This window comes from Rhincodon typus, chromosome 2, assembly GCF_021869965.1.
Source record: "Rhincodon typus isolate 14 chromosome 2, sRhiTyp1.1, whole genome shotgun sequence".
NCBI classification, from domain to species: domain Eukaryota; kingdom Metazoa; phylum Chordata; class Chondrichthyes; order Orectolobiformes; family Rhincodontidae; genus Rhincodon; species Rhincodon typus.
In genome coordinates, this window is record NC_063333.1 from 111,080,688 (window position 1) to 111,105,141 (window position 24,454).

Sequence of the window (24,454 nt, forward strand, 5' to 3'; positions counted from 1 at the left end):
GGGTCTAGGCCTGAAACGTCAGCTTTCCTGCTCCTTGGCCTGCTGTGTTCATCCAGCTCTATACCTTGTTATCTCAGATTCTCCAGCATCTGCAGTTCCTACTATCTCTATCACAAAAAAAATAGTTCAGACAACTGTTGAAGGCTATCCGGTCCCTGATGCTGAGCACCCTAAGCTGATTCAAAGAAGAACAGAAGGGTCTGTCCTTACAAAATGTCAGCTGACCTTGAACTAGGCAGTGGACAAGGAAGTTATTGTGAAATCTGAACTAGTTATTCACATGCAATAAACAAAATTGGTAGGGCAGCTTATGCCTTACTACAAAATGGCATATAAGATCTTTAGCTTCTCAAACAGAGGTGGAATGCTCAAAAACAAAAATTAGAAGTTTTCATAAAATACGTGCACACCTGAACTGAAGTAGTGAACCCAGTCTAAAAAAGGTACTACACTTGAAGGAACAACGTAATGGTCCAAGGATAAGAAGCTTCAGTTAAGTGAATGGCTCGGAGACAAATGTTGCTATTCTATGAGAAGTTCAGAGGAGATTTGATTAAAAAATATTTTTAAGAGGGAGCTGGATAGAGTAAATAAGGAGAAACTGTTTCCTTATTTACAGGCAGAGATTTAAGGTCATTAGTAACATGAGAAAGGAAACATCTTTTATACAATTAGTGATTAGGATCTGGAATACATCACACGAGGATATATGAGGTGGCATAATGTTGTACTATGCCTTATAACGTTAAGTCAGCAGCATGAGTATTTAGCGTAAAATCATCACCAGGAGTATAAAGGTCATATACTTCATCTCAACTCTGATCACTTGAAACATTACATGCTTCTGGAAGTACATGCCTCAGCTGTAACTGAATAGATTAATACTAGCCCAGAAGCTATGTGCCTGAAAAACACAATTCTGTATGTAACAGCCATCAAATTTTTGTTGGACTCTTCATACCAAGAAGTCCATACCAGTTTTATTTTCCAAAGGATAATGTAAGCATTGCTGCACCAGACAGAATATCCTGCTAGAGGTAAAACTCACATGGTCAGCTGTGTAGGCTATTTATACAATAGCTTAAGATCTCAGTGGACAAAAGGACAGTTTTTCACCTGTTAAACAGCATCAAATTCTGTAAAGTACAGAAAACTTCCCAGAACAATAGATGCAGCACTGACCACAGAAAACATTAAATATCTTAATTGGAATTTAAGTTCTTTCAACGTGAAGGAAATTTCTAAGATTTCCTCAAATTAAGAGAACAGAGTCAGAGCTAAAAACCTATTTAGACTACTTATGCAGTCCAAGCTTTAGATGATCTATTAAATAGTGTTCAAGTTTGCTTAATCACATCAAAAAGAGACTTGATAGAATTAAGAGTTTTTCCTTCACCACACCCCCATCCCCACCCCCACCCCCTCAGCCCCAATGAAAAAGCAAAAAATTCCAGGAGATTTAGAAAGCTCTTGAAGATCAGTTCAAGGTATGAATTAAAGTTCAGGATTAACTCCAACTCATCACATGGAAATTAAAAAAAAAAATCTGTTGAGTAGTTTGTCACAATAAAGGGCAAAGACGATCTGCTAGAAAATCATCACCTCTACACCAATTAAAGCCTTTAGGATGAATCTTTTGGGCAAGGAACAGAACTACACCATTGACACATTGCTCGAAGGTGAACACAAGAAAGAAGCCCTAGTGAAAGGTCAACAATTTTAAAAAAAATTGACTGCAACAGTATTAGCGGCACGTCAAATGCTCCAAACCGGCAAAACCTGCAATAGAGATAGCAAGGTTTAGAGCTGGATGAACACAGCAGGCCAAGCACCAGAGGAGCAGGAAAGCTGATGTTTCGGGTCTAGACCCTTTTTCAGAAATGGGGGAGGGGAAGGGGATTCTGAAATAAATAGGGAGAAAGGGGGAGGTGGATAGAAGATGGATAAAGGAGAAGATAGGTGGAGAGGAGACAAACAGGTCAACGAGGCGGGTTGGAGCCAGTAAAGGAGGAGAGTTAGGGAGGGGATAGGTCGGTCCAGGAAGGAGGGACAGGTCAAAGAGGTGGGATTAGGAGGAGTGGGGCTTGAGGTGGGAGCAGTGGATAGGTGGGAGGACAGGTTAGGGAGGTGGCTACGAACTGGGCTGGTTTTGGGATGCGGTTGGGGGAGGGGAGATTTTGAAGCTTGTGAAGTCCACATTGATACCATTGGGCTGCAGGGTTCCCAAGCGAAATACGAGGTGCTGTTCCTGCAACCTTCGGGTGGCATCGTTGTGGCACTGCAGAAGGCCCAGGATGAACATGTCGTTCAAGGAATGGGAGGGGGAGTTGAAGTGGTTTGCGACTGGGAGGTGCAGTTGTTTGTTGCGAACCGATCGTAGGTGTTCCACAAAATGGTCCCCAAACCTGTAATAGATATGTTTTTTGCACCTATCCATCTCTCTCTTTACAGGGTAGATACAGGGAGGATGTTCCCAACGGTGGGTGTGTCCAGAACCAGGGGTCACAGTCTGAGGATTCAGGGTAGAACATGTAGAATGGGAGAGGAGGAGACATTTCTTCTCCCAAAGAGTGGCAAGCCTGTGGAATTTAATGCACAAGAAGTAGTTGATGCCAAAACGTTGAATATATTCAAGAGGTGGCTAGATATAGCATTTGGAGCAAATGGGATTAAAGATTATGGGGAGAAAGCAGGATTAGGCAATTGAGTTGGACAATCAGCCATGATCATGATGAAAGGCAGAACAGGCTCGAAGAGCCGACTGGCCTCTTGCTACTCCTATCTATGTTTGTGTTTCTATGTTCCTTTCATTCCAAATTCACAGTGCCAAGAGACATTGACATGCAGAAAATCTGGTTCTATACTTCTAGGCAGACATTAGAGCAAAAACAGGTGACCAAGATGACCCAACACCACAACACAATCAAAAGATAAAAATTTCAGAATATGATCAGAGTTTTCCATATTGTTAATCTCACTATATTGATAAGGAATCAAATGCTTTTGTAACCATTATTATCGTGTGTCCTAAAAGGGTAAGATGACATATGCTAAAATCTATTGCCAACATAATATAACTATGCATCCTGAAAGACACGTACCTCACTAAGTGGCATAGCCTACAAGAGACCACCCCATTGAATTACAGATCACCAATTTCTTGCATTGGCAGAATCACACTGCAGTGCCAATACACAAGCTCATTGTGGCTTCCTAAAATTTAATTAGGTAGACACCATTGGTCCACCAATGGTAGGATTCCATTTAACAGATCTGAACAGTCAAAATTCATGAGATTCAAACTATTCCCAGGGAGGTGGAACAGATCACATGACTATTGAAGGCTATGACTTTGGAGTCATATGCAAGCCTGGCAAACTGAGCAGGTTACCTGACCTACACAAAGATCTCTTGATCTACATATTGCTGTTGATGCTCCTGTCTACAAAGTTGAAGACATTCCCGCAGTTGATATTTCACTCTTCAGCCAGTGTCAAAGTTGCAAGTTTGGTAGTTGCTGATTGCAAAGATTATTGATACTGTCGAGCTATTCATAATTTGTTCATTTTAAACCAAATATGGCAAATCATTTTCAAAGACATGCCAATAGCACTATGCTATTACACTGGACAGGGATGAAGCAGGTTATTCAAGCATTTGTGAATGAAGCAAGGCATGCCAAACTTATGAACTGAATGTAGATCTACACAACTTTCTATTCATGCCTCAGACCGACTAAACAGGACACATGGTATGTACTATCAAATCAAAGATTATTAAGTGTTAAACAAAGTAAATTTTTTCCATTGCATTTTCATGCAACATAAATAGGGAAAGGATTACCATCCCTTACACAACTTGTGTTTGGAACTCAATTACAAATGACCTTTCACAGCACCAGTTGTCTATCCACGAAAACAAAGGACATTCTTCAAGGCAGGGGAGAATGAAAGAGACATTATACATGAACAGGCTGAGAACATCCAGAAGACAGTGTGCAAGTTAGAAATACAAATACTTAGATACCAGCAAATGTCTCTAGAATGCACAACAGCTAGATCATATATTTATTAGTGATCATTAAGCTATACAGCAATCATGCACAAAGAGAATAAGGAAGAAACTGCACACTCAGTTTACGTTGAGTGTCAGCAACCAGTTTATCAACAAATGCAACCAAAAACAGCACATATCGCGCCAATATAGTAGATAAATCAAATGGGAAGAGTTGTCAAATTTCCAAAGCGTTACATGAAAGTTTGATCATGCTCTTCAAGTGAAAGAGAACAGCTTGATATTATCCCAGGCACCCTTTGAGCAATGTATTATCGGTACATAACAAGTAGCTATAATAAATGTCTGTTGGATTCTTCAATACAGTGACCTCCATCATATTTCATTGATGGTTAACAGGCATTGCTGCATCAAGTGATATGCCTTAGTAGAAGGAAAACCCACATCAGTATGTTCAATTTCAGCTTTTAAAAGAAAAAAAAACTGTGCAGGGCTAAGGGAAAATGTAGGGAAAATGTTAGGAGAATGGGACTTATTCTTGTAGTATTGGCATGGACAGAATGTAAATTACCAGGTTTATTGCTGTCATCATGATTCTTGCAAAAACAAACTTTTGTTGTGATAAAAAGATCATTTTCTCATAATAAAGGACTCTATAGAAAGATTTTAGATTTCCCTTTTCTGCAGTTACAAAACTAGTTGAAGTTTCCCAGAAAGTATATGTAAATCATACGTGCTGACAGAATCGTCTACTTCGTACAAGGCGTATACATTCTAAACAACAAAAATGGACTCAAAAAAAGTGAAAGTAATATTTTGAAGTATACAAAACATGCATAAAAAGATGACAAATCAGCAGACAAGGGGGGAAATTGATCACTTTCAAATATTTACTAGAAGATCATTGGCCACACTAAGTGTGTAAATGGACAGGACCAGAAGAACAAAAACAGAAGTTGCTGGAAAAACTCAGCAGGTCTGGCAGCATCTGCGAAGAAAAAAATATACCAGAGTTAACGGCTCGGGTCCAGTGACCCTTCCTCAGAACTAGTTCTGGACCCTGAGGAAGGGTCACTGGACCAGAGACATTAACTCTGTTTTTTTTCTTCACAGACGCTGCCAGACCTGCCGAGCTTTTCCAACAACTTTTGATTGTTCTTGATTTACAGTATCCCCAGTTCTTTCAGTTTTTATTTTGTTAGGGCCAGAAGAATTTTTGAATAAGAGCTGATGATCAACCAACTATATATATTGACATCAGAACACAACAGTGGGGCCGAAACAGAGGATGAAATTCAGAGGGACAGAGCCAGAGGATGAGAAACAGCGGGGCAGAAACTCAGCAGGTCTGGCAGCATCCGAGGAAAGAAAAAAATGTTAACATTTACAGTCCAATGTTACAAGTCTTTTGAAGTAAAGTAATACAGGACTTGAACTCTTCAACTCTTTCTCTTTTCGTAGACGGTGCCAGACCTGTTGAGTTTCTCCAACATTGTTTATTTCCTATTTTTAGCATCTGCAGTAACTTGCTTTTATATAATGACACTAGCTTTTCTCCAGTTGGAGACGGATCAAAAACTTAATTCAAAGAGGACAGTCTACCAAATAGAAAAGCTACCTTTGAACTTGATGGCGGAGACACACTGACAGCAGCTTCAGCAAAACTTTGTCCTTCTTTAGAATCCAAATTTTGTATGCAATCATTCTCGACATCTTTTGTTTGTTGTCCCAATCTTGTTAGATCCGTTCCAGTACCTAGAGAATTTGGAGGAAAAAAGTTAGTCAGTGCTTCCTTTATCTTCTTAAAATCTTGGGATACAAACCATCAGGTCTTGGAGATTCGTTGGATTTTAGTCCTTTAGGTCTTCTGACTTTAGAATTACTTTAATTTCATTATTCTTATCGGCTTTACATCACCCTCTGATCTGGAATGTAAATCATACCTTTAATTGTGAAGATTGAACTAATCTTCTTTCTACATTTTTTTGTTCCATTATTATAAATTTCTCCTTTCAAGGGGCCAAAGTTAATTTTAACTACTTTTTCCTTTATATCTATGTACCCATATCAGCATTTGCAATCTTTTTATATTCGTGGTTAGTTTATTCTTATTTACCTTGTTAATTATTTTTTGGCAGCCTTTTGTCAGGTTTTAAAACATTGCCAATCTTCAGGTTTTTTTTCTTCTAAAATATCAAACCTTTTAAGCTAACACCATCTTTGGCTTCCTTGGTAAGCCACAGATGAATCTTTCTTGGAGTTCTTACTTTTCAATAGAATGCATAATTGTGAACATTCTTAATGCTTAAAGTCATAGAGATGTATAGGATGTAAACAGACCCTTCGGTCCAACCAGGTATCTATTTCAACCAGGTATCCGATATAAATCTAATCCCATTTGCCAGCATTTGACCCATACCCCTCTAAACTCTTCCTATTGATATACCTGTCCAAATGCCTTTTAAATATTGCAATTATGCTAGCCTCCACTTCCTCTGACAGCTCATGCCATACATGCACCACCCTCTCCATGAAAAAGTTGCCCCTTAAGTCCCATTTAAACCTTTGCCCTCACCTTAAACCCATGACCTCTAGTTTTGAACTCCCCTACCCTGGGGAAAAGACCTTGACTATTCACCCTATCTATGTCCCTCAAATTTTATAAACCTTGATGCTTTTATAAGCCTCTGATGCTCCAGGGAAAATAGCTCCAACCTATTCAACCTCTCCCTATTAGGTCAAACTCTCCAACTCTGGCAACATCCTTGTAAATCTTTTCTGAACCTTTTCAAGTTTCACAACATCTTCCTTACAGTTGGGACACCAGAATTGAATACAGTATTTGAATGCTTCTTTAAAAATGTTTCCAAATATTTATTTGCAATCACACCTTTTTATCTATTTGCTCACACCATGTTAAACAAACCACCCCTCGTACCTATACAACTGGCTTTTAAATTCTTAGTTGCTCTGGAGTATGTAGTCTCCAAAAGTAACAGGGAATTACACAATATTTTACCTAAAATTCCTTAAATTGATTATACAATATTACTCCAAGAGACTGTCCTAAAAGTGGTTGACAAACTATCTTCCAGAGTTCCTGTGTCAATTTGGTTAGTCCAGTCAAAGTCTCCCACAACTATGAAATTAAGCGTTAACCATTTACTGAGAACATTAAGCAGGGAAACAGAAACCCAAAAGCTTGCAGAGCAATTGCAGAAAAATTCTAAAGTGCAAAGTTATGAAGTGTAAACTGCAGTGTCTTGGAGAAAGAGACTGCGTTCGGAACTAAGGTTTAAAGATAAATAGGCAAAAAAACTTTAACTTTCATTTGAATTGCTGAGGTAAAAAAATTGCATTTACACGTCAACACTGTTGAGCTGGAGGAACATAGGTCAGGCAGCAGAGGAGTAGCAAAGTCGATGTTTCGAGTCAGGATCCTTCTTCAGACTGGGGAGGGGGAAATGGAGCTGGAATAGTGATAGGTGGGTGAGGAGATGGACAGGTTGTATCAGGTCAAAGTGGTGAGAGGGAAGAGGAGGAGTGGGGCTGGGGCGGGGAGGTGGGATAGTGATAGGTGGATGCAGGTGGGTGGTAGCAGGGTTTGGTCAGTGGGAAGGGTGGATGGATAGATGGGCAAGATGATGGACAGGTTGGGTCAGGTCGGGTCAGGTCAAGGAGCCAGGGATGGGACGGAGGGTTGTATGTGGGATGAAGCCAGGGGTGGGAGATTTTAAAAATGGCAAATTCTAAGTTCAGGCCATTGAGCTGTAGTCTCCCAAGGCAAAATATGAGATTTGCTCCTCCAGTTGGAGTGTGGCGTCATTGTGGCATTGACAGCAGACCAGGACGGACATCTCTTCAAGGGAGTGGGATGGGCGGGGGGGGGGGGGGTAACAAACAGTTAAAGTGGTTAACAACCAGAAGGTGGCGTTGTCGATTATCAGATAAGGAGCGCAGGTGACCATAGAACAAAGAACATTACAGTGCAGTACAGGCCCTTCGGCCCTCGATGTTGCGCCGACCTGTGAAACCAATATGAAGCCCATCTAACCTACACTATTCCATTATCATCCATATGTTTATCCAATGACCATTTAAATGCCCTTAAAGTGGGCGAGTCTACTACTTTTGCAGGCAGGGCATTCCATGCCCTTACTACTCTCGGAGTAAAGAACCTATCTCTGACATCTGTCCTATATCCATCACCCCTCAATTTAAAGCTATGTTCCCTTGTGCTCGCCATCACCATCTGAGGAAAAAGGCTCTCGCTGTCCACCCTATCTAATCCTCTGATCATCTTGTATGTCTCTATCAAGTCACCTCTAAACCTTCTTCTCTCTAACGAAAACAGCCTCAAGTCCCTCAGCCTTTCCTCACAAGACCTTCCCTCCATACCAGGCAACATCCTGGTAAATCTCCTCTGTACCCTTTCCAATGCTTCCACATCCTTCCTATAATGCAGCGACCAGAACTGTACGCAATATTCCAAGTGTGGCCGCACCAGAGTTTTGTAAAGCTGCAACATGACCTCATGGCTCCGAAACTCAATCCCTCTACCAATAAAACCTAACACACCATATGCCTTCTTAACAACCCTATCAGCCTGGGTGGCAACTTTCAGGGATCTATGCATTTGGACACCGAGATCTCTCTGGCTCATGCACACTACCAAGAATCTTACCATTAGCCCAGTACTCTATATTCCTGTTACTCCTTCCAAAGTGAATCACCTCACACTTTTCCGTATTAAACTCCATTTGCCACCTCTCAGCCCAGCTCTGCAGCTTATCTATGTCCCTCTGTAACCTGCAACATCCTTCTGCACTATCCACAACTCCACCGACTTTGGTGCCATCCGTAAATTTACTAACCCATCCTTCTATGCCCTCATCCAGGTCATTTATAAAAATGACAAACAGCAGTGGCCCCAAAACAGATCCTTGAGGTACACCACTAGTAACTGAACTCCATGATGAACATTTCCCATCGACCACCACCCTCTGTCTTCTTACAGCTAGCCAATTTCTGATCCAAACCGCTAAATCACCCTCAATCCCATGCCTCCGTATTTTCAGCAATAGCCTACCTTGGGGAACCTTATCAAATGCTTTACTGAAATCCATATACACCACATCAACCGCTTTACCCTCATCCACCTGTTTGATCACCTTCTCAAAAGAGCTCAATAAGGTTTGTGAGGCACGACCTACCCTTCACAAAACCGTGTTGACTATCCCTAATCAAATTATTCCTTTCTCGATGATTATAAATCCTATCTCTTATAATCCTTTCCAACACTTTACCCACAACCAAAGTAAGGCTCACTGGTCTACATTTACCAGGGTTGTCTCTACTCCCCTTCTTGAACAAGGGGACAACATTTGTTATCCTCCAGTCTTCTGGCACTATTCCTGTAGACAATGACGACAAAGATCAAAGCCAAAGGCTCTGCAATCTCCTCCCTAGCTTCCAGAGAATCCTAGGATAAATCCCATCCGGCCCAGGGGACTTCTCTATTTTCACACTTTCCAGAATTGCTAATACTTCCTCCTTATGAACCTCAATCCCGTCTAGTCTAATAGCCTGTATCTCAGTATTCTCCTCGACAACATTGTCTTTTTCCTGTGTGAATACTGACGAAGAATATTCATTTAGCGCCTCTCCTATCTCTTCGGACTCCACGCACAACTTCCCACTACTGTCCTTGACTGGCCCTAATCTTACTCGAGTCATTCTTTTATTCCTGACATACCTATAGAAAGCTTTAGGGTTTTCCTTGATCCTACCTGCTAAAGACTTCTCATGTCCCCTCCTGGCTCTTCTTCGCTCTCTCTTTAGGTCCTTCCTGGCTAACTTGTAACTCTCAAGCGCCCGAACTGAGCCTTCACGTCTCATCTTTACATAAGCCTCCTTCTTGCTCTTGACAAGAGATTCAACTTCTTTAGTAAACCATGGTTCCCTCGCTCAACCACTTCCTCCCTGCCTGACAGGTACACACTTATCAAGGACATGCAGTAGCTGTTCCTTGAACAAGCTCCACTTTTCAATTGTGCCCAGCCCCTGCAGTTTCCTTCTCCATCCTAAGCATCCTAAATCTTGCCTAATCGCCTCATAATTGCCTTTCCCCCAGCTATAACTCTTGCCCTGCGGTATATACCTATCCCTTTCCATCGCTAAAGTAAATGTAATCGAATTGTGGTCACTATCACCAAAGTGCTCACCTACCTCCAAATCTAACACCTGGCCTGGTTCATTACCCAGTACCAAATCCAATGTGGCCTCTCCTCTTGTTGGCCTATTTACATAATGTGTCAGGAAACCCTCCTGCACACATTAGACAAAAACTGACCCATCTAAAGTACTCGAACTATAGCGTTTCCAGTCAATATTTGGAAAGTTAAAGTCCCCCATAACAACTACCTTGTTACTTTCGCTCCTATCCAGAATCATCTTTGCAATCCTTTCCTCTACATCTCTGGAACTTTTTGGAGGCCTACAGAAAACTCCCAACAGGGTGACCTCTCCTTTCCTGTTTCTAACCTCAGCCCATACTACCTCAGTAGAGGAGTCCTTATCAAACATCCTTTCTGCCACCGTAATACTGTCCTTGACTAACACCTCCCCCGATCTTACTGAAACATCTAAATCCCGGAACCTGCAACAACCATTCCTGTCCCTGCTCTATCCATGTCTCCGAAATGGCCACAACATCGAAGTCCCAGGTACCAACCCATGCTGCAAGTTCACCCACCTTATTCCGGATGCTCCTGGCATTGAAGTAGACACTTCAAAACACCTTCCTGCCTGCCGGTACACTCGTGCGACCTTGAAACCTTATTCATGACCTCACTACTCTCAACCTCCTGTACACTGGGGCTGCAATTCAGGTTCCCATCCCCCTGCTGAATTAGTTTAAACCTTCCCGAACAGCATTAGCAAATTTCCCTCCCAAGGATATTGGTACCCCTCTGGTTCAGGTGTAGACCATCCCGTTTATAGAGGTCCCACCTACCCCAGAATGAGCCCCAATTATCCAGGTATCTGAATCTCTCCCTCCTGCACCATCCCTGTAGCCACGTGTTCAACTGCTCTCTCTCCCTATTCCTCGCCTTGCTAGCATGTGGCACGGGTAACAAACCAGAGATAACTCTTTGTTCTAGCTCTAACTCTAAGCTTCCAAACTAGCTCCTTAAATTTCTGCCTTGCATCCCCATCCCCTTTCCTACCTATATGGACCACGACTTGGGGCTGCTCCCCTTCCCCCTTAAGGATCCCAAAAACACAATCAGATGTCACGGACCCTGGCACCTGGGAGACAACACACCAACCGAGAGTCTCTCTCGTTCCCACAGATTCTCCTACCTGTCCCCCTAACTATGGAGTCCCCCAATGACTAATGCTCTCCTCCTCTTACCCCCCCTTCCCTTCTGAGCAACAGGGACAGACTCTGTGCCAGAGACCTGTGCTCCATGGCTTACCCCTGGTAAGTCATCCCCCGCCATCAGTATCCAAAATGGTATACTTGTTATTGAGGGGAACGGCCACAGGGGATCCCTGCACTGTCTGCCTGTTCCCTTTCCGTCCCGACTGTAACCCATCTACCTTTTTCCTGTACCCGAGGTGTGACTGCCTCCCTGTAACTCCTCTCAATTACCCCCTCAGCCTCCCGAATGATCAAAAGTTCATCCAGCTCCAGTTCCCCAACGCGGTTTCCGAGGAGCTGGAGTTGGGTGCACTTCCCGCAGATGAAGTCAGTGGGGACACTAGTGGTGACCCTTACCTCCCACATTCTACAGGAGGAGCATGCAACTGCCCTAACATCCATTCCCACTGTTCTGAATTCTGAAAAAAAAAAAAAAACTAGTAACCTTACCAAATCGGCGCTCAGAACTTTTTTTTTGGTGCTCCACGAAACAGTCCCCGAGTCTGCACTTGGTCTTACCAATGTAGAGGCCACATTGGAGGCAACTTAGAGAGTAGACCAGGTTGGAGGATAAAGAGGTGAACCCGTCGGATATGGAAAGTTCATTTTGGGCCTCGGATGGAGGTGAGAGGGGAGGTGTAGGGGCAGATTTCTGTGGTTGCAGGGAAAGGTGCAGGATATGTCGGAGTTAGTGGGGAGTATGGAGTGCACGAGGGATTCGCAAATTGAGTGGTCCCTATGAAGGGCAGATAGGGGTGGGGAGGGAAATATCTCTTTGTTCGTGGGGTTGGATTGTAGGTGGCAAAATGGACACACTGGATGTGGAAGTTGGTGGGGTGGTATGTGAGGACAAGGGGAATTCTGTCGTCTTTATTTTTATTGGGGGATGGGGTTTGAAGGGAGAAACAAAGTGGGGGTGGGAGTCGCGATCCTTGAAATAGGAGGACGACATCTGGGATGCCCAGGAGTGGAACATTCCATCTTGGGAGCGGATGCAGCAGAGGCGGAGGAACTGGAAGTAGGGGAATCGCATTCTTGCAAAAGGGTGGTTGAGGTGATGTAGTCCAGGCATGTATGGGAGTCAGTGGGTTAGAAACAGATGGTCAGGTGTTGAGGCGGTTACCAGAGTGGAGATGGAGGGGTCAAGAAGGGAAGGGAGTTATCGGAGATGGTCCAGGTGAATTTCAGGTTGGGGTGAAAGGTGGGAGCACGAGGCAGTGCTAATACAATCATCAATGCAGTGGAGGAAGAGGTGGGGGATAGTGTCAGTGTAGCAGTGGAAGAGGGACTGTTCCAAATATCCTACAAAGAGACAGGCGTAGCTTGGGCCCATGCGGGTGCCTACGGCCACCCCCTTAGTTTGTAGGAAGTGGGGAGGACTTGAAGTTGTTGTCATCATCCAGGACAAGTTCTGTTAGGTGGATCAGGGTGTCAGTGCAGGGGGACTTACTGGGCCTGCAGAAGAGGAAGAAACAAAGTGCTTTTAATCCATCTGCATGGGGGATACCAGTATATAGGGATTGGAAGTCCATGGTGAACATGAGGTTTTGGGGGCCAGGGAATTGGAGGTCTTGGAGGAGGTGGAGGGAATGGATGGTGTCCCAAATGTAGGTGGGGAGTTCCTGGACTGGGAGGGGAGGGGAGGGGTGAAAGAAAGACAAAGACAGACAGAGTCAAGGTAAGTGGAGGAGTTCAGTGGGGCAGCAGCTGGAGGAGTTCAGTGGGGCAGCAGCAGGCGGAGACAATGGGGTGCCTGGGGCAGTCAGGTTTGTGGATTTTGGGAAGGAGATAGAAACGGGCGGTGCGGAGTTGGGGAACGATGAGGTATACATGGTACTAGACATGACGGTTTGGTATCAGAGATGAGGTCATGGTCGAGGAGGTGGTAGAAAGAGGTGTCAGAGTTGGTGCCTGGCCTCTGCAATGCAGAGATCAGTGTACCATACCACTACTGCCACCCCCCAACCCCCACCTTGTCCATAGGTTTGATGGGGAGGTTGGGGCTGGAGCGGAGGCCTGCGCATTCCATAGGGTAGAGGCTGGAATGAGTGAGGGTGGAGTGGAGAGATTGAGGTGATCGAATCACAATGACAGTTCAAGATGAAGAGGTCAAGGGAGGGTAGGAGGCCATGGGGTGGTGTCCATTTACATGTCATCTTTGAACATTTTCATTCCATCCTGCACTGCTTCAGTCTATTCATGTGTTCATCCAGGAGTTTCTTGAAGGCTGCCATTATGTCTGCTTCCACCACCTCCTCTGGCAGGATGTTCCAGACACTCACTAGGGGCTGCATGGTGGCTCAGTAGTTAGCACTGCTGCCTCACAGCACCAGGAACCAGAGTTCAATTCCACCCGCAGGTGACTGTCAGTGTGGAATTTGCACTTTCTCCCCGTGTCTGCGTGGGTTTCCTCCAGGTGCTCGGATTTCCTCCCACAGTCCAAAGATGTGCAGGCTAGGTGGATTGGCCATGTTAAATTGCCCATAGTGTTCAGGGATGTGTAGATTAGGTGGGTTAATGGTGGGGGTGGGGAATATGTTGAGGGTCAGTGTGGACTTGTTGGGCCGAAAGGCCTGTTTCCACACTGTAGGGATTCTATGATGTATGATCACCACCTTCAGTGTGAAAAAAACTTGCTTCACACATCTCAAATTCCCACCCCCTACACCTTGAACCTGTACTCCCTAATAATGGACTCCTTCCACCCTGGGAAAAAGCTTCATACATTCCACTCTCTATACTCAATGCCCCTTCCAAAGAAGGGGAGCATGCCACAGGCCTTTTTTACCATTTTTTTTAAAGTTAACGGGATGAGGGCATCGCTGGCTAAGCATCATTTATTGCCCATCCCTAACTGCCCAGAGGGCAGTTAAGAATCAACCACATTGCTGTGGATCTGGAGTCACATGTAGGCCAGACCAGGTAAGGATGGCAGTTTCCTTCCCATAAGGGCATTAGGTGAACCAGATGGGTTTTTCCGACAATCGATAATGGATTCGTGGTCATCATTAGATTCTTAATTCCAGATATTTTACTGAATTCAATTTCCACCATCTGCTGTGGTGGGATTCAAACTCAGGTGCCCAGAACATTATCTGGGGATCTGAGTTAACAATCCAGCAACAATACCAGTAGGCCATCGCCTGCCCAATCATATCTACCCTTGCTGTCACCTTCAGTAGTAATCTGTGGACCTGCACACCCAGATCTCTTGGCATATCAAAACCAAAAGAGTTCTGCCATTCACTGTATAATTTCCAACCATCCTTGACCTTCCAAAATGCATCATCTCACACTTGTCCAGATTAAACTCTACCATTTTTGTGCCCAATTGATCTATATCCTGCTGTATCGTCTGACAATCCTCCTCACTATCTGCTACTCCACCAATCTTAGCTGGTCTAATTAGTAAGTTCACAGACGATACAAAGTTTTCCTCCTAATAATTCATGTAGACCACAAACAACAGTACTAATTCCAGTGGAACACCAGTAGTCACAACTTTCCATTCTGAAAAGCATCCTTCCACCGCTACTGTCTGTCTCCTATGACTAAGCCAGATCTGTATCCATCTTGTCAGCTCACCCCAATACCATGTGAATTTATTTTTTGTAAAGTCTGCCATGAGGGACCTCAAAGGCTTTAATGAAGTCCATGTAGACAACATAAACTGCTTTTCCCTCCATCATCTGCATTGCCTCAAAAAATTTGATCAAGTTAGTGAAGCATGACCTCCCCTGCCCAGAACCTTGCAGCCTATTGTGAATAAAGTCCATTTGCTTCTAAATGCTTATAGATTTTGTCCCTAAGAATCTTTTCCAACAATTTCCCTACCACCAATGCGAGACTCACAGGCCTGTAATTTCCTGGATTATCCCTGCTACTCTTCTTAAATAATGGGACAGCACTGGATGTTCTCCAGTCCTCTGGGACCTCACCTGTGGCCAAGAAGGACACAAAGATGTCCATCAATGCTCCAGCAACTGGTTTTCTTGCCTCCCTCAATATTCTGGGATAGATTCTATCAGGACCTGTGGACTTATCTACCTTAAAACTTTTTAAGATTCACAACACCTTTCTTTTTTATTAGCAACTACCCTCTCGCTTTTTATATATGTATAAAGCACTTTGGGATTCTCCTTATTCCTGTTTGCCAATGACTTATGACTCCTTTTAGCCTTTCTAATTCTTTGTTTCCTGCTTTCCTTATATACTTCAAGGGCTTCATCTGTTCCCACACTCCTAGACCTTGTACACTTCCTTTGCCTTTTTGACCAAAGTCATAATATCCAAGGTTCACAGAATGTGCCATACCTATCCTTCATTCTCATAGGAATGTGCCACTCCTGACTTCTATCAACTGTCATTTGAAATATTTCCACACGTCGTATGTGCATTTAGCCTCAAAACAACCACCTCCAAATCAAAATTCTCCAGTTCCTGCCTAATCTTGTTGTAGTTCACCTTCGTCCAATTTAACACCTTCACTAGAAGATTGCTGTTATCCCTGTCTATGAGTGGAGTATCTCAAAAATCATGGCATTACGGCCACCATTGCTGAAATTCTTCCCCACTGAAACTTCACTCACCTTGCCAGGCTCATTTCTCGAAACTAGGTCCAGTGTAACTCCTTCCCTGGTTAGACTATTTACATATTGTGCCAAGAAACCCTCCTGAATGGTCTTTACTAATTCTGCCCAGAAACGCTGAGGAAACCCGATCTCTTCAACTTAAATGCTGCCAATGTGCAGATTTTGTGCAACCATACAAAGATGTAATTCATGCAAGCAAGATAATTCCAAACTTACTTCAAAAGATATGACATAACATAGCATTCAAGAGGCATGCTTTAATTACGGAAAGGCAAATTTGAAAGTAATCTATCCCATCCTTCATGTGGGTAGAGCAAGGGTGTTATTCTAACCATGCGTCTTTTAATGCATAAAATATCCGAACCTGGCATACTGAAACAACCATTTTTTTTTAGAAAGTGGATGAATTCAAGTGGGTCAAATTGTCAACATTTATGCATTAAAAGTTTGTTTACAGTGAAATACTATTACAAATCAACTTCTAATTATCTATACATCTGAAGGCACAATACATATTCAAAGTGCATAAAGTCCAATTTCAAAACTTACACATAGTTGAACAACACTGTATTCTACTTTTGCTGGACTCCAAGGCAGTTGAGTTTTTCAGTTTATTGGTTACCTGAAAAGCATGCACAAATTATTTTCTTTTCCATACAGAACAGTACGTATTTTAGTCTTACCGATTAAGAAATTTTCTGTCCCACTATAAATCTAAGGACATGTTACAAAGTGCTTTTCAAAATTTCCTCAAGTGAAAAAAAAATGTTGATGCCAGTTGAAAATTTCAATGCCTGATAAATGATTAATGTGTTCAATAGGCCTCAACTTGTTTGAATTGAATGCAACAAGAACAAATGGATAAAACTGGTATTCAAACCCAAGCAGGGATGCCAAATAAGTGGCTAATTGGAATATTGCTGGAGCCAGTTGACTTACAAGATGGACAAGTAGTAGCCCATTTAGTTGATTTGATAATCCACGACTTCATGTTCCTGCCTTTTCTACAACATTCTCAATTCTCTTACTGATTAAAATTCAGTATCAACTGTAAATACGCTTAAAGGTCCAGACTCCACAGCTGTCCGTAGTAAAAAATGCCACAGATTCACTACCTTCTGAAGAAATGCCTCTTCATTGGTCTGAAGTAGGTGATTTCTCACTCAGATTTTGCCCTTGGGTTCTAAACTCTCCTACAAGGGAAAACCACCTCATATCAAGACACGGTTGGAGCACTGGTTACTGCAAATGCTGTGAGTCGTGACAACATTCAGGCAATAGTAATGAAAATATGTTCTCCAGAACATGCCACACCCCTAGTAAAGCTGCTCCAGCACAACTATAACGCTGACATCTACCTACATGTGGAAAATTGCCCAGGTATGTCTTGTACACAAGTGGCGCAATGAATCGAACCTGGCCAACTAAGGTGAGTGAAAGCTCTTGACATCAAGAAACCCTAGCAAACTGAGTCAATAGGTAAAAAGGGGAAACTTTCCACTGGTTGAAGAAGTCATACCTGGCGAAAAGGAAGATAATTGATTTTTGGAGAACAGGCATCTCTGTTCTTCGGAGTAGCGTCCTAAACCCAACCATCTTTAGCTGTTTCAGTGACCTTCCTTCTAACATAGAAGTTAGAATAGGATAAAAACTGAAAAAAAAAAAAAAAACTGTGGATGTTGTAAATCAGGAACAAAAACAGAAGTTGCTGGAAAAGCTCAGCAAGTCTGGCAGCATCTGCTAAGAAAAAAAAAAGTTAATGTTTTGGGTCCAGTGACCCTTCCTCAGAAGACGATACTGACCTTTTTCCAGTAATTTCTGTTTTTGCTCCTGATGTGGGATGGTCACTGATGATTGTGCAATGAGCAGCACCCTTCATAACCTCTCAGATACTTAAGCAGTCCATGTCCAAATGTAGTAACTTGGACAATATCCACATTTGGGCTAACAATTAACATTCACATTACACAAGCACCAAGCAATGAATATAACTGACAAGACAGAAACTAACCATTGCCCCTTGACATTATCACTGAATCCTCCACTACCAATATCTTGGGGGTTACCATTGACTAGAAACTGAATTGAACTAAAAACATAAGTACTATGCTGTTGAGGTTTTGGTTAGCTCAGTTGTCTGGACAACTTGTTTGTGACGCACAGTGATGCCATCAGTGCGGGATCAATTCTCACACGTGCCGAGACAACCATCCAACCTTCTCAAATCTTAACTTCTCACCTGAAACATGGTGCCCATAGGTTAAACTCATCACTGATTTCGTCTCTAAGAGCAGGCCAATGGTCCTCTGGTACCATGGTGACATGACTGTTTTAAAATAAAACAAAGTACTGTGGCTAGAAGAACAGGTCAGGAGGTTAGGAATCTCGCAGTGAGTAATGTACGTCCTGATTCTCCTATCACTGCCCACTATCTATAAGGCACAAGTTAGAAGTGTGATAGAATACTCCTAACTTGCCTGGCTGAGTGTAGCTCTGACAAAATAAGTCGGAGGCCATCTGCAACAAAGCCTACTTTATTGCGCGAATGTGGTACCACTCAACTACAACCACAACTACTCAGTAGCAAATGTACATCATCTACAAATTGCACTGCAGAAATTCACCAAGACTCCCGGGACAGCACCCCATCCAAACTCATGACCATTAGCATCTCGAAGAGAAGGGCAGTAGACACATGGGAACACCTCGACCTGCAAAATCCCCTGCAAGTTGCTCAGCATCCAGACTTGGAAATATATCACCATTCCTTCAGCACTGTGCCAAAATCCAGGAACTCCATTACAGCAGCACTGCAAGTCTACTTTTAGTATACGGACTGCAGTGGTTCAAGACCAGTACCTTCAAGGGCAACAATGGATGAACAATATGTTGGACCAGCCAGCAATGCCCACATCCCATGACGGAATTTAAAAAAGTTCCTAGCTTCGAATTTCTTTGTAACCATGTCTCCACAATGGCAGAAGATTATATCCATTAGCCTTTGTTTGTCATTAATTCATTTGTTCTAAGTACTCTATTTAGGAGCAGAGCCATTAATTTTGTCTGTTTACTTTGTATAACAGTGTTCCTGATCCATTGACATTGTGAAGAGATCAAACAGAAGGTTTGCAGCTAAGATGGTGGACACCACGTCATCTATCAAAGCTGGGTGATTTCAAAAATATCTTCACTCAAGTCTGCTGCGAGCGTACAGCAGAGAATCATTGCAAAGGAAGGACTATTAATTGAAGATCTGAAGTAATACATCTGCCCTGTCTAAGGAGGAGTTGAAAACAACAAACCAAAAAAGGTTCAGAAGGAAAAAAGGAGGTGAGGCAACTGTCACTTCAACATTACATTGCACACCTGTTAGAGGCAGCCCATTGGAATTATCTAGATGCCAGTTATTTTTCTTTTCTGTGCAAGTGATTCATTACTAGCACCATTGTGCAATGTTGTGCATACCTGCACACCCAGCACCCAAAAAAAACTGTTCCCTTACCTCTTTCTTTCAACAGATGTGGGCATCACTGGTTGTACCAGTTTGGTTGCCTAACTCTGCTTGCCCTTCAAAATGGCCAATCAAGCTACTGCTCAAGGTTAGTTAAGAGTCAGCCACACCACTGTTAGCCTAGAGTCACAGACACCAAAACGGGATGACAACGACAACAACGTCCCATCCCTAACAAGGGGGTGTTAAAATCTCTGGTTTTCCCATGCTAGGTTCATGGCAACCATAGCATTGTTTCATGCCAAGTGTTATTAATTGAATTTAAATTCCCTCCAGCTGCCAGGATGAATTTGAACCAATGTCTTCTTAGCATCAAACCGGGCTTTGGATGATTCATCCATTGGTATTGCCACTGTGGAGGGATGAGATGGTGACATTAGCTTTAAGATTTTAGAAAAGATTTGTAGCTCAGGTTGTGGGAGAGGTTGACTTGCTCGCCAAGCTGGCTTGTTTTCATTCAGATGTTTCGTCACCATGCTAGGTAACATCAGTGAGGCCTCCGATGAAGCAATGTTGTTCCACTCTGCTTGGTATTTATATCGTCTGGTCATTTCCGGTTTTGTTCTGTATGTGTTTGTATATGGGATCCAATTCTCTTTGTTTGTTGATTTCATTATGGGTGGACAAACATGCCTCCAGGAATTCCATGCATGTAGTTTTGGCTTGGGCTACTATGGTTACATTGCCCCAGTTAAATTGATGGCCTTCATTGTCAGCGTGCACAGAGATTAAGGAGCTTGTCATGTCATTTTGTTGCTAGCTGATATTAGTGTATTCTGATTGCTAGTTTCCTTCCAGTCTGTCGAATGGGATGCTTGTGGCTGTCGTTGCATGGTATTTTGTAAACTACGTTGGTTCTGCATGTTGTGAGAATGGGGTCTTTCATCCTTGAGAGTATTTGTCACAAGAGTGGCTGTGGGCTTGTGTGCTACCAGGACGCCTAGTGGTTGTAGGAGTCTCATTGTCAGCTCTGATATATTCTTGATGAAGGGCAGTGTGGCCAGTGTTAGGGCGGACTGTGTCCTCTTTTTGTCTACTTAGTAGGCACCTACGGATGAAGTTGCGGGGATATCTGTGAGTAGGAAAGATTTTGTATAGATGCTCTTCCTCTTTCCTGCATAGATCTGGCATGTTGCAGTGAGTGGTGGCCCATTTAAGTTGTGTCCTAATACAGCGTTGTTTGGGGACATTGGGGTGGTTGCTGTGGAAGTGGATGATTTGGACAGTGTGGGTTGCTCTCCACTTGCACACTGATGTTTGGAAGTCTCTGTTGGTCATACGTTCAACTCTGATGTCCGGAAACAGAAGTTGACTGTTGTTTTCTTCTTCTTTCATGAATTTAATCCTGGCGAATGCATTGACGTGATGGGTCCCTTCTAGTTTGGTGTGTTTAATAACTACAAGTGTGCTGCCCATATACTGGATCCACAGTTTAGGTTGAATGCAGGGGGAGGGTAGTGTGTTCCAATGTTTGCATGACTGCCTCTGCGATGAATCCTAAAATGGGTGACCTCCATGGTGTGCCATTGATCTGTTTGTACTTGACCAGAGTGGGGTGAGGCACAAGTCTAGTAATTCGAGTATGTCGCCATTGCTGATGGAGCTGCTGGTCTGTGTTCCTGCTTCTGAGTAATGTGGCCAATGTTTCTTTGGCTAGTGGGACGTCAATGACATGAATAATGCTGTGAGGTCCAGGACTACAAAAACAAAATCAGCGTCAACGAGATTATGTTCTTGGAGGGTATTGAGGAATTCTTGGGTTGAGTGGATGGAATGCGGCAATCTGTCATCTAGGTGTTTAAGTCTCTGTTGTGGGTTCTTGGCCGTTTGTGTGAAGAGTAGGGAGACAATGGGTCTAAGGGGAATGTCTGGTTTGTGTACTTTAGGAAGTCCATAGAAGCAGGGAGTGTTCCTGCCTTCTGGTTTCATTCTCATGGTAGTTCGTCTTGGTTATCTGTCTTGCATCCTTTAGTCTCTTCAGTGTCTGGGTGATCGTATTACTTAGCTGCAATGCTGGGTTTATTACCACTTATTGGTAAGCGTGTGTGCGCGCATGCGAGGAAAGGACAAGGAGAACAACAAACTGGACACATGGATAAGAAACCTATCCAGTAGACAACTGCCAGAAATTGAGAAAACTGTCCTATTACGCGGACTGAACTACAACCACAGATGCGAACAGAACAGATTTCATGGCTGCCCTGGAGACTACATTAAAAGACAATAGACTCATGGACTAAACACAACAAACCATCCAACAAACTATAAGCTGAAGGAATGTATGGGATACCCTGAACAGAGAGGAAAGCACTAGATAATCTCCAGAAAGACAAGAACATCATAAATCCTACCAGTCGACAAAGGGCACATGACCATCATTATGAACAAAACCAGACTACGTTGAGAAAGCACAGGCACTGCTTGCAGATACAACCACTTACCTTTAGGTCACGATAGACCCAACACCACAGCTAGGTAATAGGATCACCCAGACTGGAGAGACTAAAGGATGCAGGGCAGATAACCAGGACAGACTAGATGAGAATGAAACTAGAAGGCATGAACATCCCCCGCTTCGATGGGCTTCCTAAAGTACACAAAATCAGATATTCCCCTCAGACCCATTGTCTCCCTACCAGGTGCACCTTCACACAAACTGGCCAAGGACCTACAGAAACTGAAACACCTAGTTGACAGATCATCCCATTCCATCCACTCAACTCAAGAATTCCTCAAGAACATAGAAATCAGCGATGATGAGATTACAGTATCCTTTGACATCACAGCATTATTCATGTCAATTAACATTCCACTAGCCAAAGAAACAGTGGCCACATTACGAGAGGAAGCAGGAACGCAGTCAAGCAGCTCCATCAGCAATGGCAATATATTCAAATTACTAGACTTGTGCCTCACCACATACTTGGTCTTTAATGGTCAAGTATACAAACAGATCAATAGCACACCCATGGGGTCACCCACTTTAGAACTCATCGCAGAGACACAGTCATGCAAAGACTGGAACACACTATCCTCCCCCTGCATTCAACCTAAACTGTGGATCTGGTACATGGACAACACATCCATCATTATTAAACGTACCAAACTAAAAGGGACACACTACATCAACAACATATTCGCCAGGATTAAATTCATGAAAGAAAACAACAATCAAATTCCATTTCTGGACATCAGTTGAACGTATGACCAACAGAGAGTTCCAAACATCAGTGTACAAGTGGAGAGCAACCCACATTGTCCAAATCATCCACTTTCACAGCAACCACCCCAATGTCCACAAACAACGCTGTATTAGGACACTACTTAAAATGGGCCACCACTCACTGCAACACGCCAGATCTATGCAGGATCAAGGAAGAGCACCTATACAAAATCTTTCCTATGAACAGATATCCCCGCAACTTCATCCACAAGTACCTACTAAATAGACAACAAGAGGACACAGTCCACCCTAACACTGGCCACACTGCCCTACATCAAGAATATATCAGAGCTGACAATGAGATGCCTACGACCACTGGGAATCATGGTAGCACACAAGCCCACAGCCGCTCGACAACAAACACTCTCAAGGATGAAAGACCCAATTCCCACAATGTGCAGAACCAAATGTAGTTTATAAAATACCATGCAATGACTGCCACAAGCATTACATTAGACAGACAGGAAGGAAACTTGCCATCAGAATACATGACCATCAACTAGCAGCAAAACATACTTTCCCTAATATCAGGACACTGACAATGAAGGCCATGAGTTTAATAGAGACAACGTAACCATAGCAGCCCAAGCCAAAATAGACACACATGGGAATTCCTAGAGACATGGTTCTTAACCCATAATGCAAATCAACAAACATATAGAATTGGACCCCATATACAAACCCATACATGAACAAAACTAGAAATGACCCTACTCATCATAATGGACCAGACGGTATAAATTCAGTGGAGTGGAACAACATTGCTTCATCTGAGGCCCCACTGATGTTACCTGGCACGGCGATGAAATGTCTGAACGTAAACAAACCAGCTTGGCAAGAAAAAGTCAACAACCACACGGTTACATTATACATTGCAATGCATAGCAAGGCAACAATTCAAAATTTAGTTTTCAAAACTTTTGATAATCCATGTTGGTTAAAGCAAGAAGTGATGGATTATGACAGTAAGTGCAACATTAAACTTGCCTCTATCACAATGACTTGTCAAGGAGACTAAACAATTGAACAATCTTAACCAGGGTAGTTAATTGAGGTCAGAATTATCTTCCAATTTTACAGGTGGAATATGGAGTATGTCCCTGATTTTACAGGCTACTGCAGATTTGCTCAAGTATGTCAGCTCAAATGGGAAGGTAGCCAAACTGACAAGTTAATGCACAGCATTTTCAGGAAATTTAAAAAAAAACCTTTCCATTAAATAAGTTTGTACACAAAGCGCAAACAGAAAACAAAGATACATTTTTTACTTTTCTTTTTAATCTGTATTTTTGACAATGTAATCCCAGAGCTCTTTAGATTTGTCATAGTTAACTCCGTTGGGCTTCAAGAACACTACAATTGGTTCACTGTCTGTAATTCCTAGTTTCTACTGGCTAATGAGAGTAACCCCTCTTAACCCTGAGAAACTTTGTAACGATTAAAATAATTTCACCCATATAATTATAACCAGTCAAGTATTTTTCCAAGACCAAACACAATGTAATCACTAAACTTTATGTAGTCGCAAAGGTTAGCTCATGTCAATGAAAATCGTAGAGTCAGAAAGGTGCCCTTTAGCCCATTCTGTCTTTACAAAATCAACAAAAATCAAACCATACTAATTCTATTTATTTGCACTTGGTCCATAGCCTACTATATCATGGCATTTCAATAACATCTCATCTAGG

General features: G+C 42.8%; 1 protein-coding gene across 9 annotated transcripts in view; it reads right to left on the bottom strand.

Moving 5' to 3' along the window:
• Positions 1 to 24,454, bottom strand: part of LOC125486260 (synaptonemal complex protein 2-like) — a 299,464-nt gene that overhangs the window by 189,536 nt on the left and 85,474 nt on the right. For all 9 annotated transcript variants that reach the window (XR_007264933.1, XM_048613014.1, XM_048613007.1 and 6 more), the window contains 2 exons: positions 16,582 to 16,654; positions 5,633 to 5,769 (listed from right to left, as the gene is read on the bottom strand). Coding sequence is in view for 8 of the 9 variants with exons in the window: in XM_048613014.1 (XP_048468971.1) it covers positions 5,633 to 5,769; positions 16,582 to 16,654 (210 nt within the window). In the remaining variant the exon portion in view is untranslated. The remainder of the gene's footprint in view (positions 1 to 5,632; positions 5,770 to 16,581; positions 16,655 to 24,454) is intronic.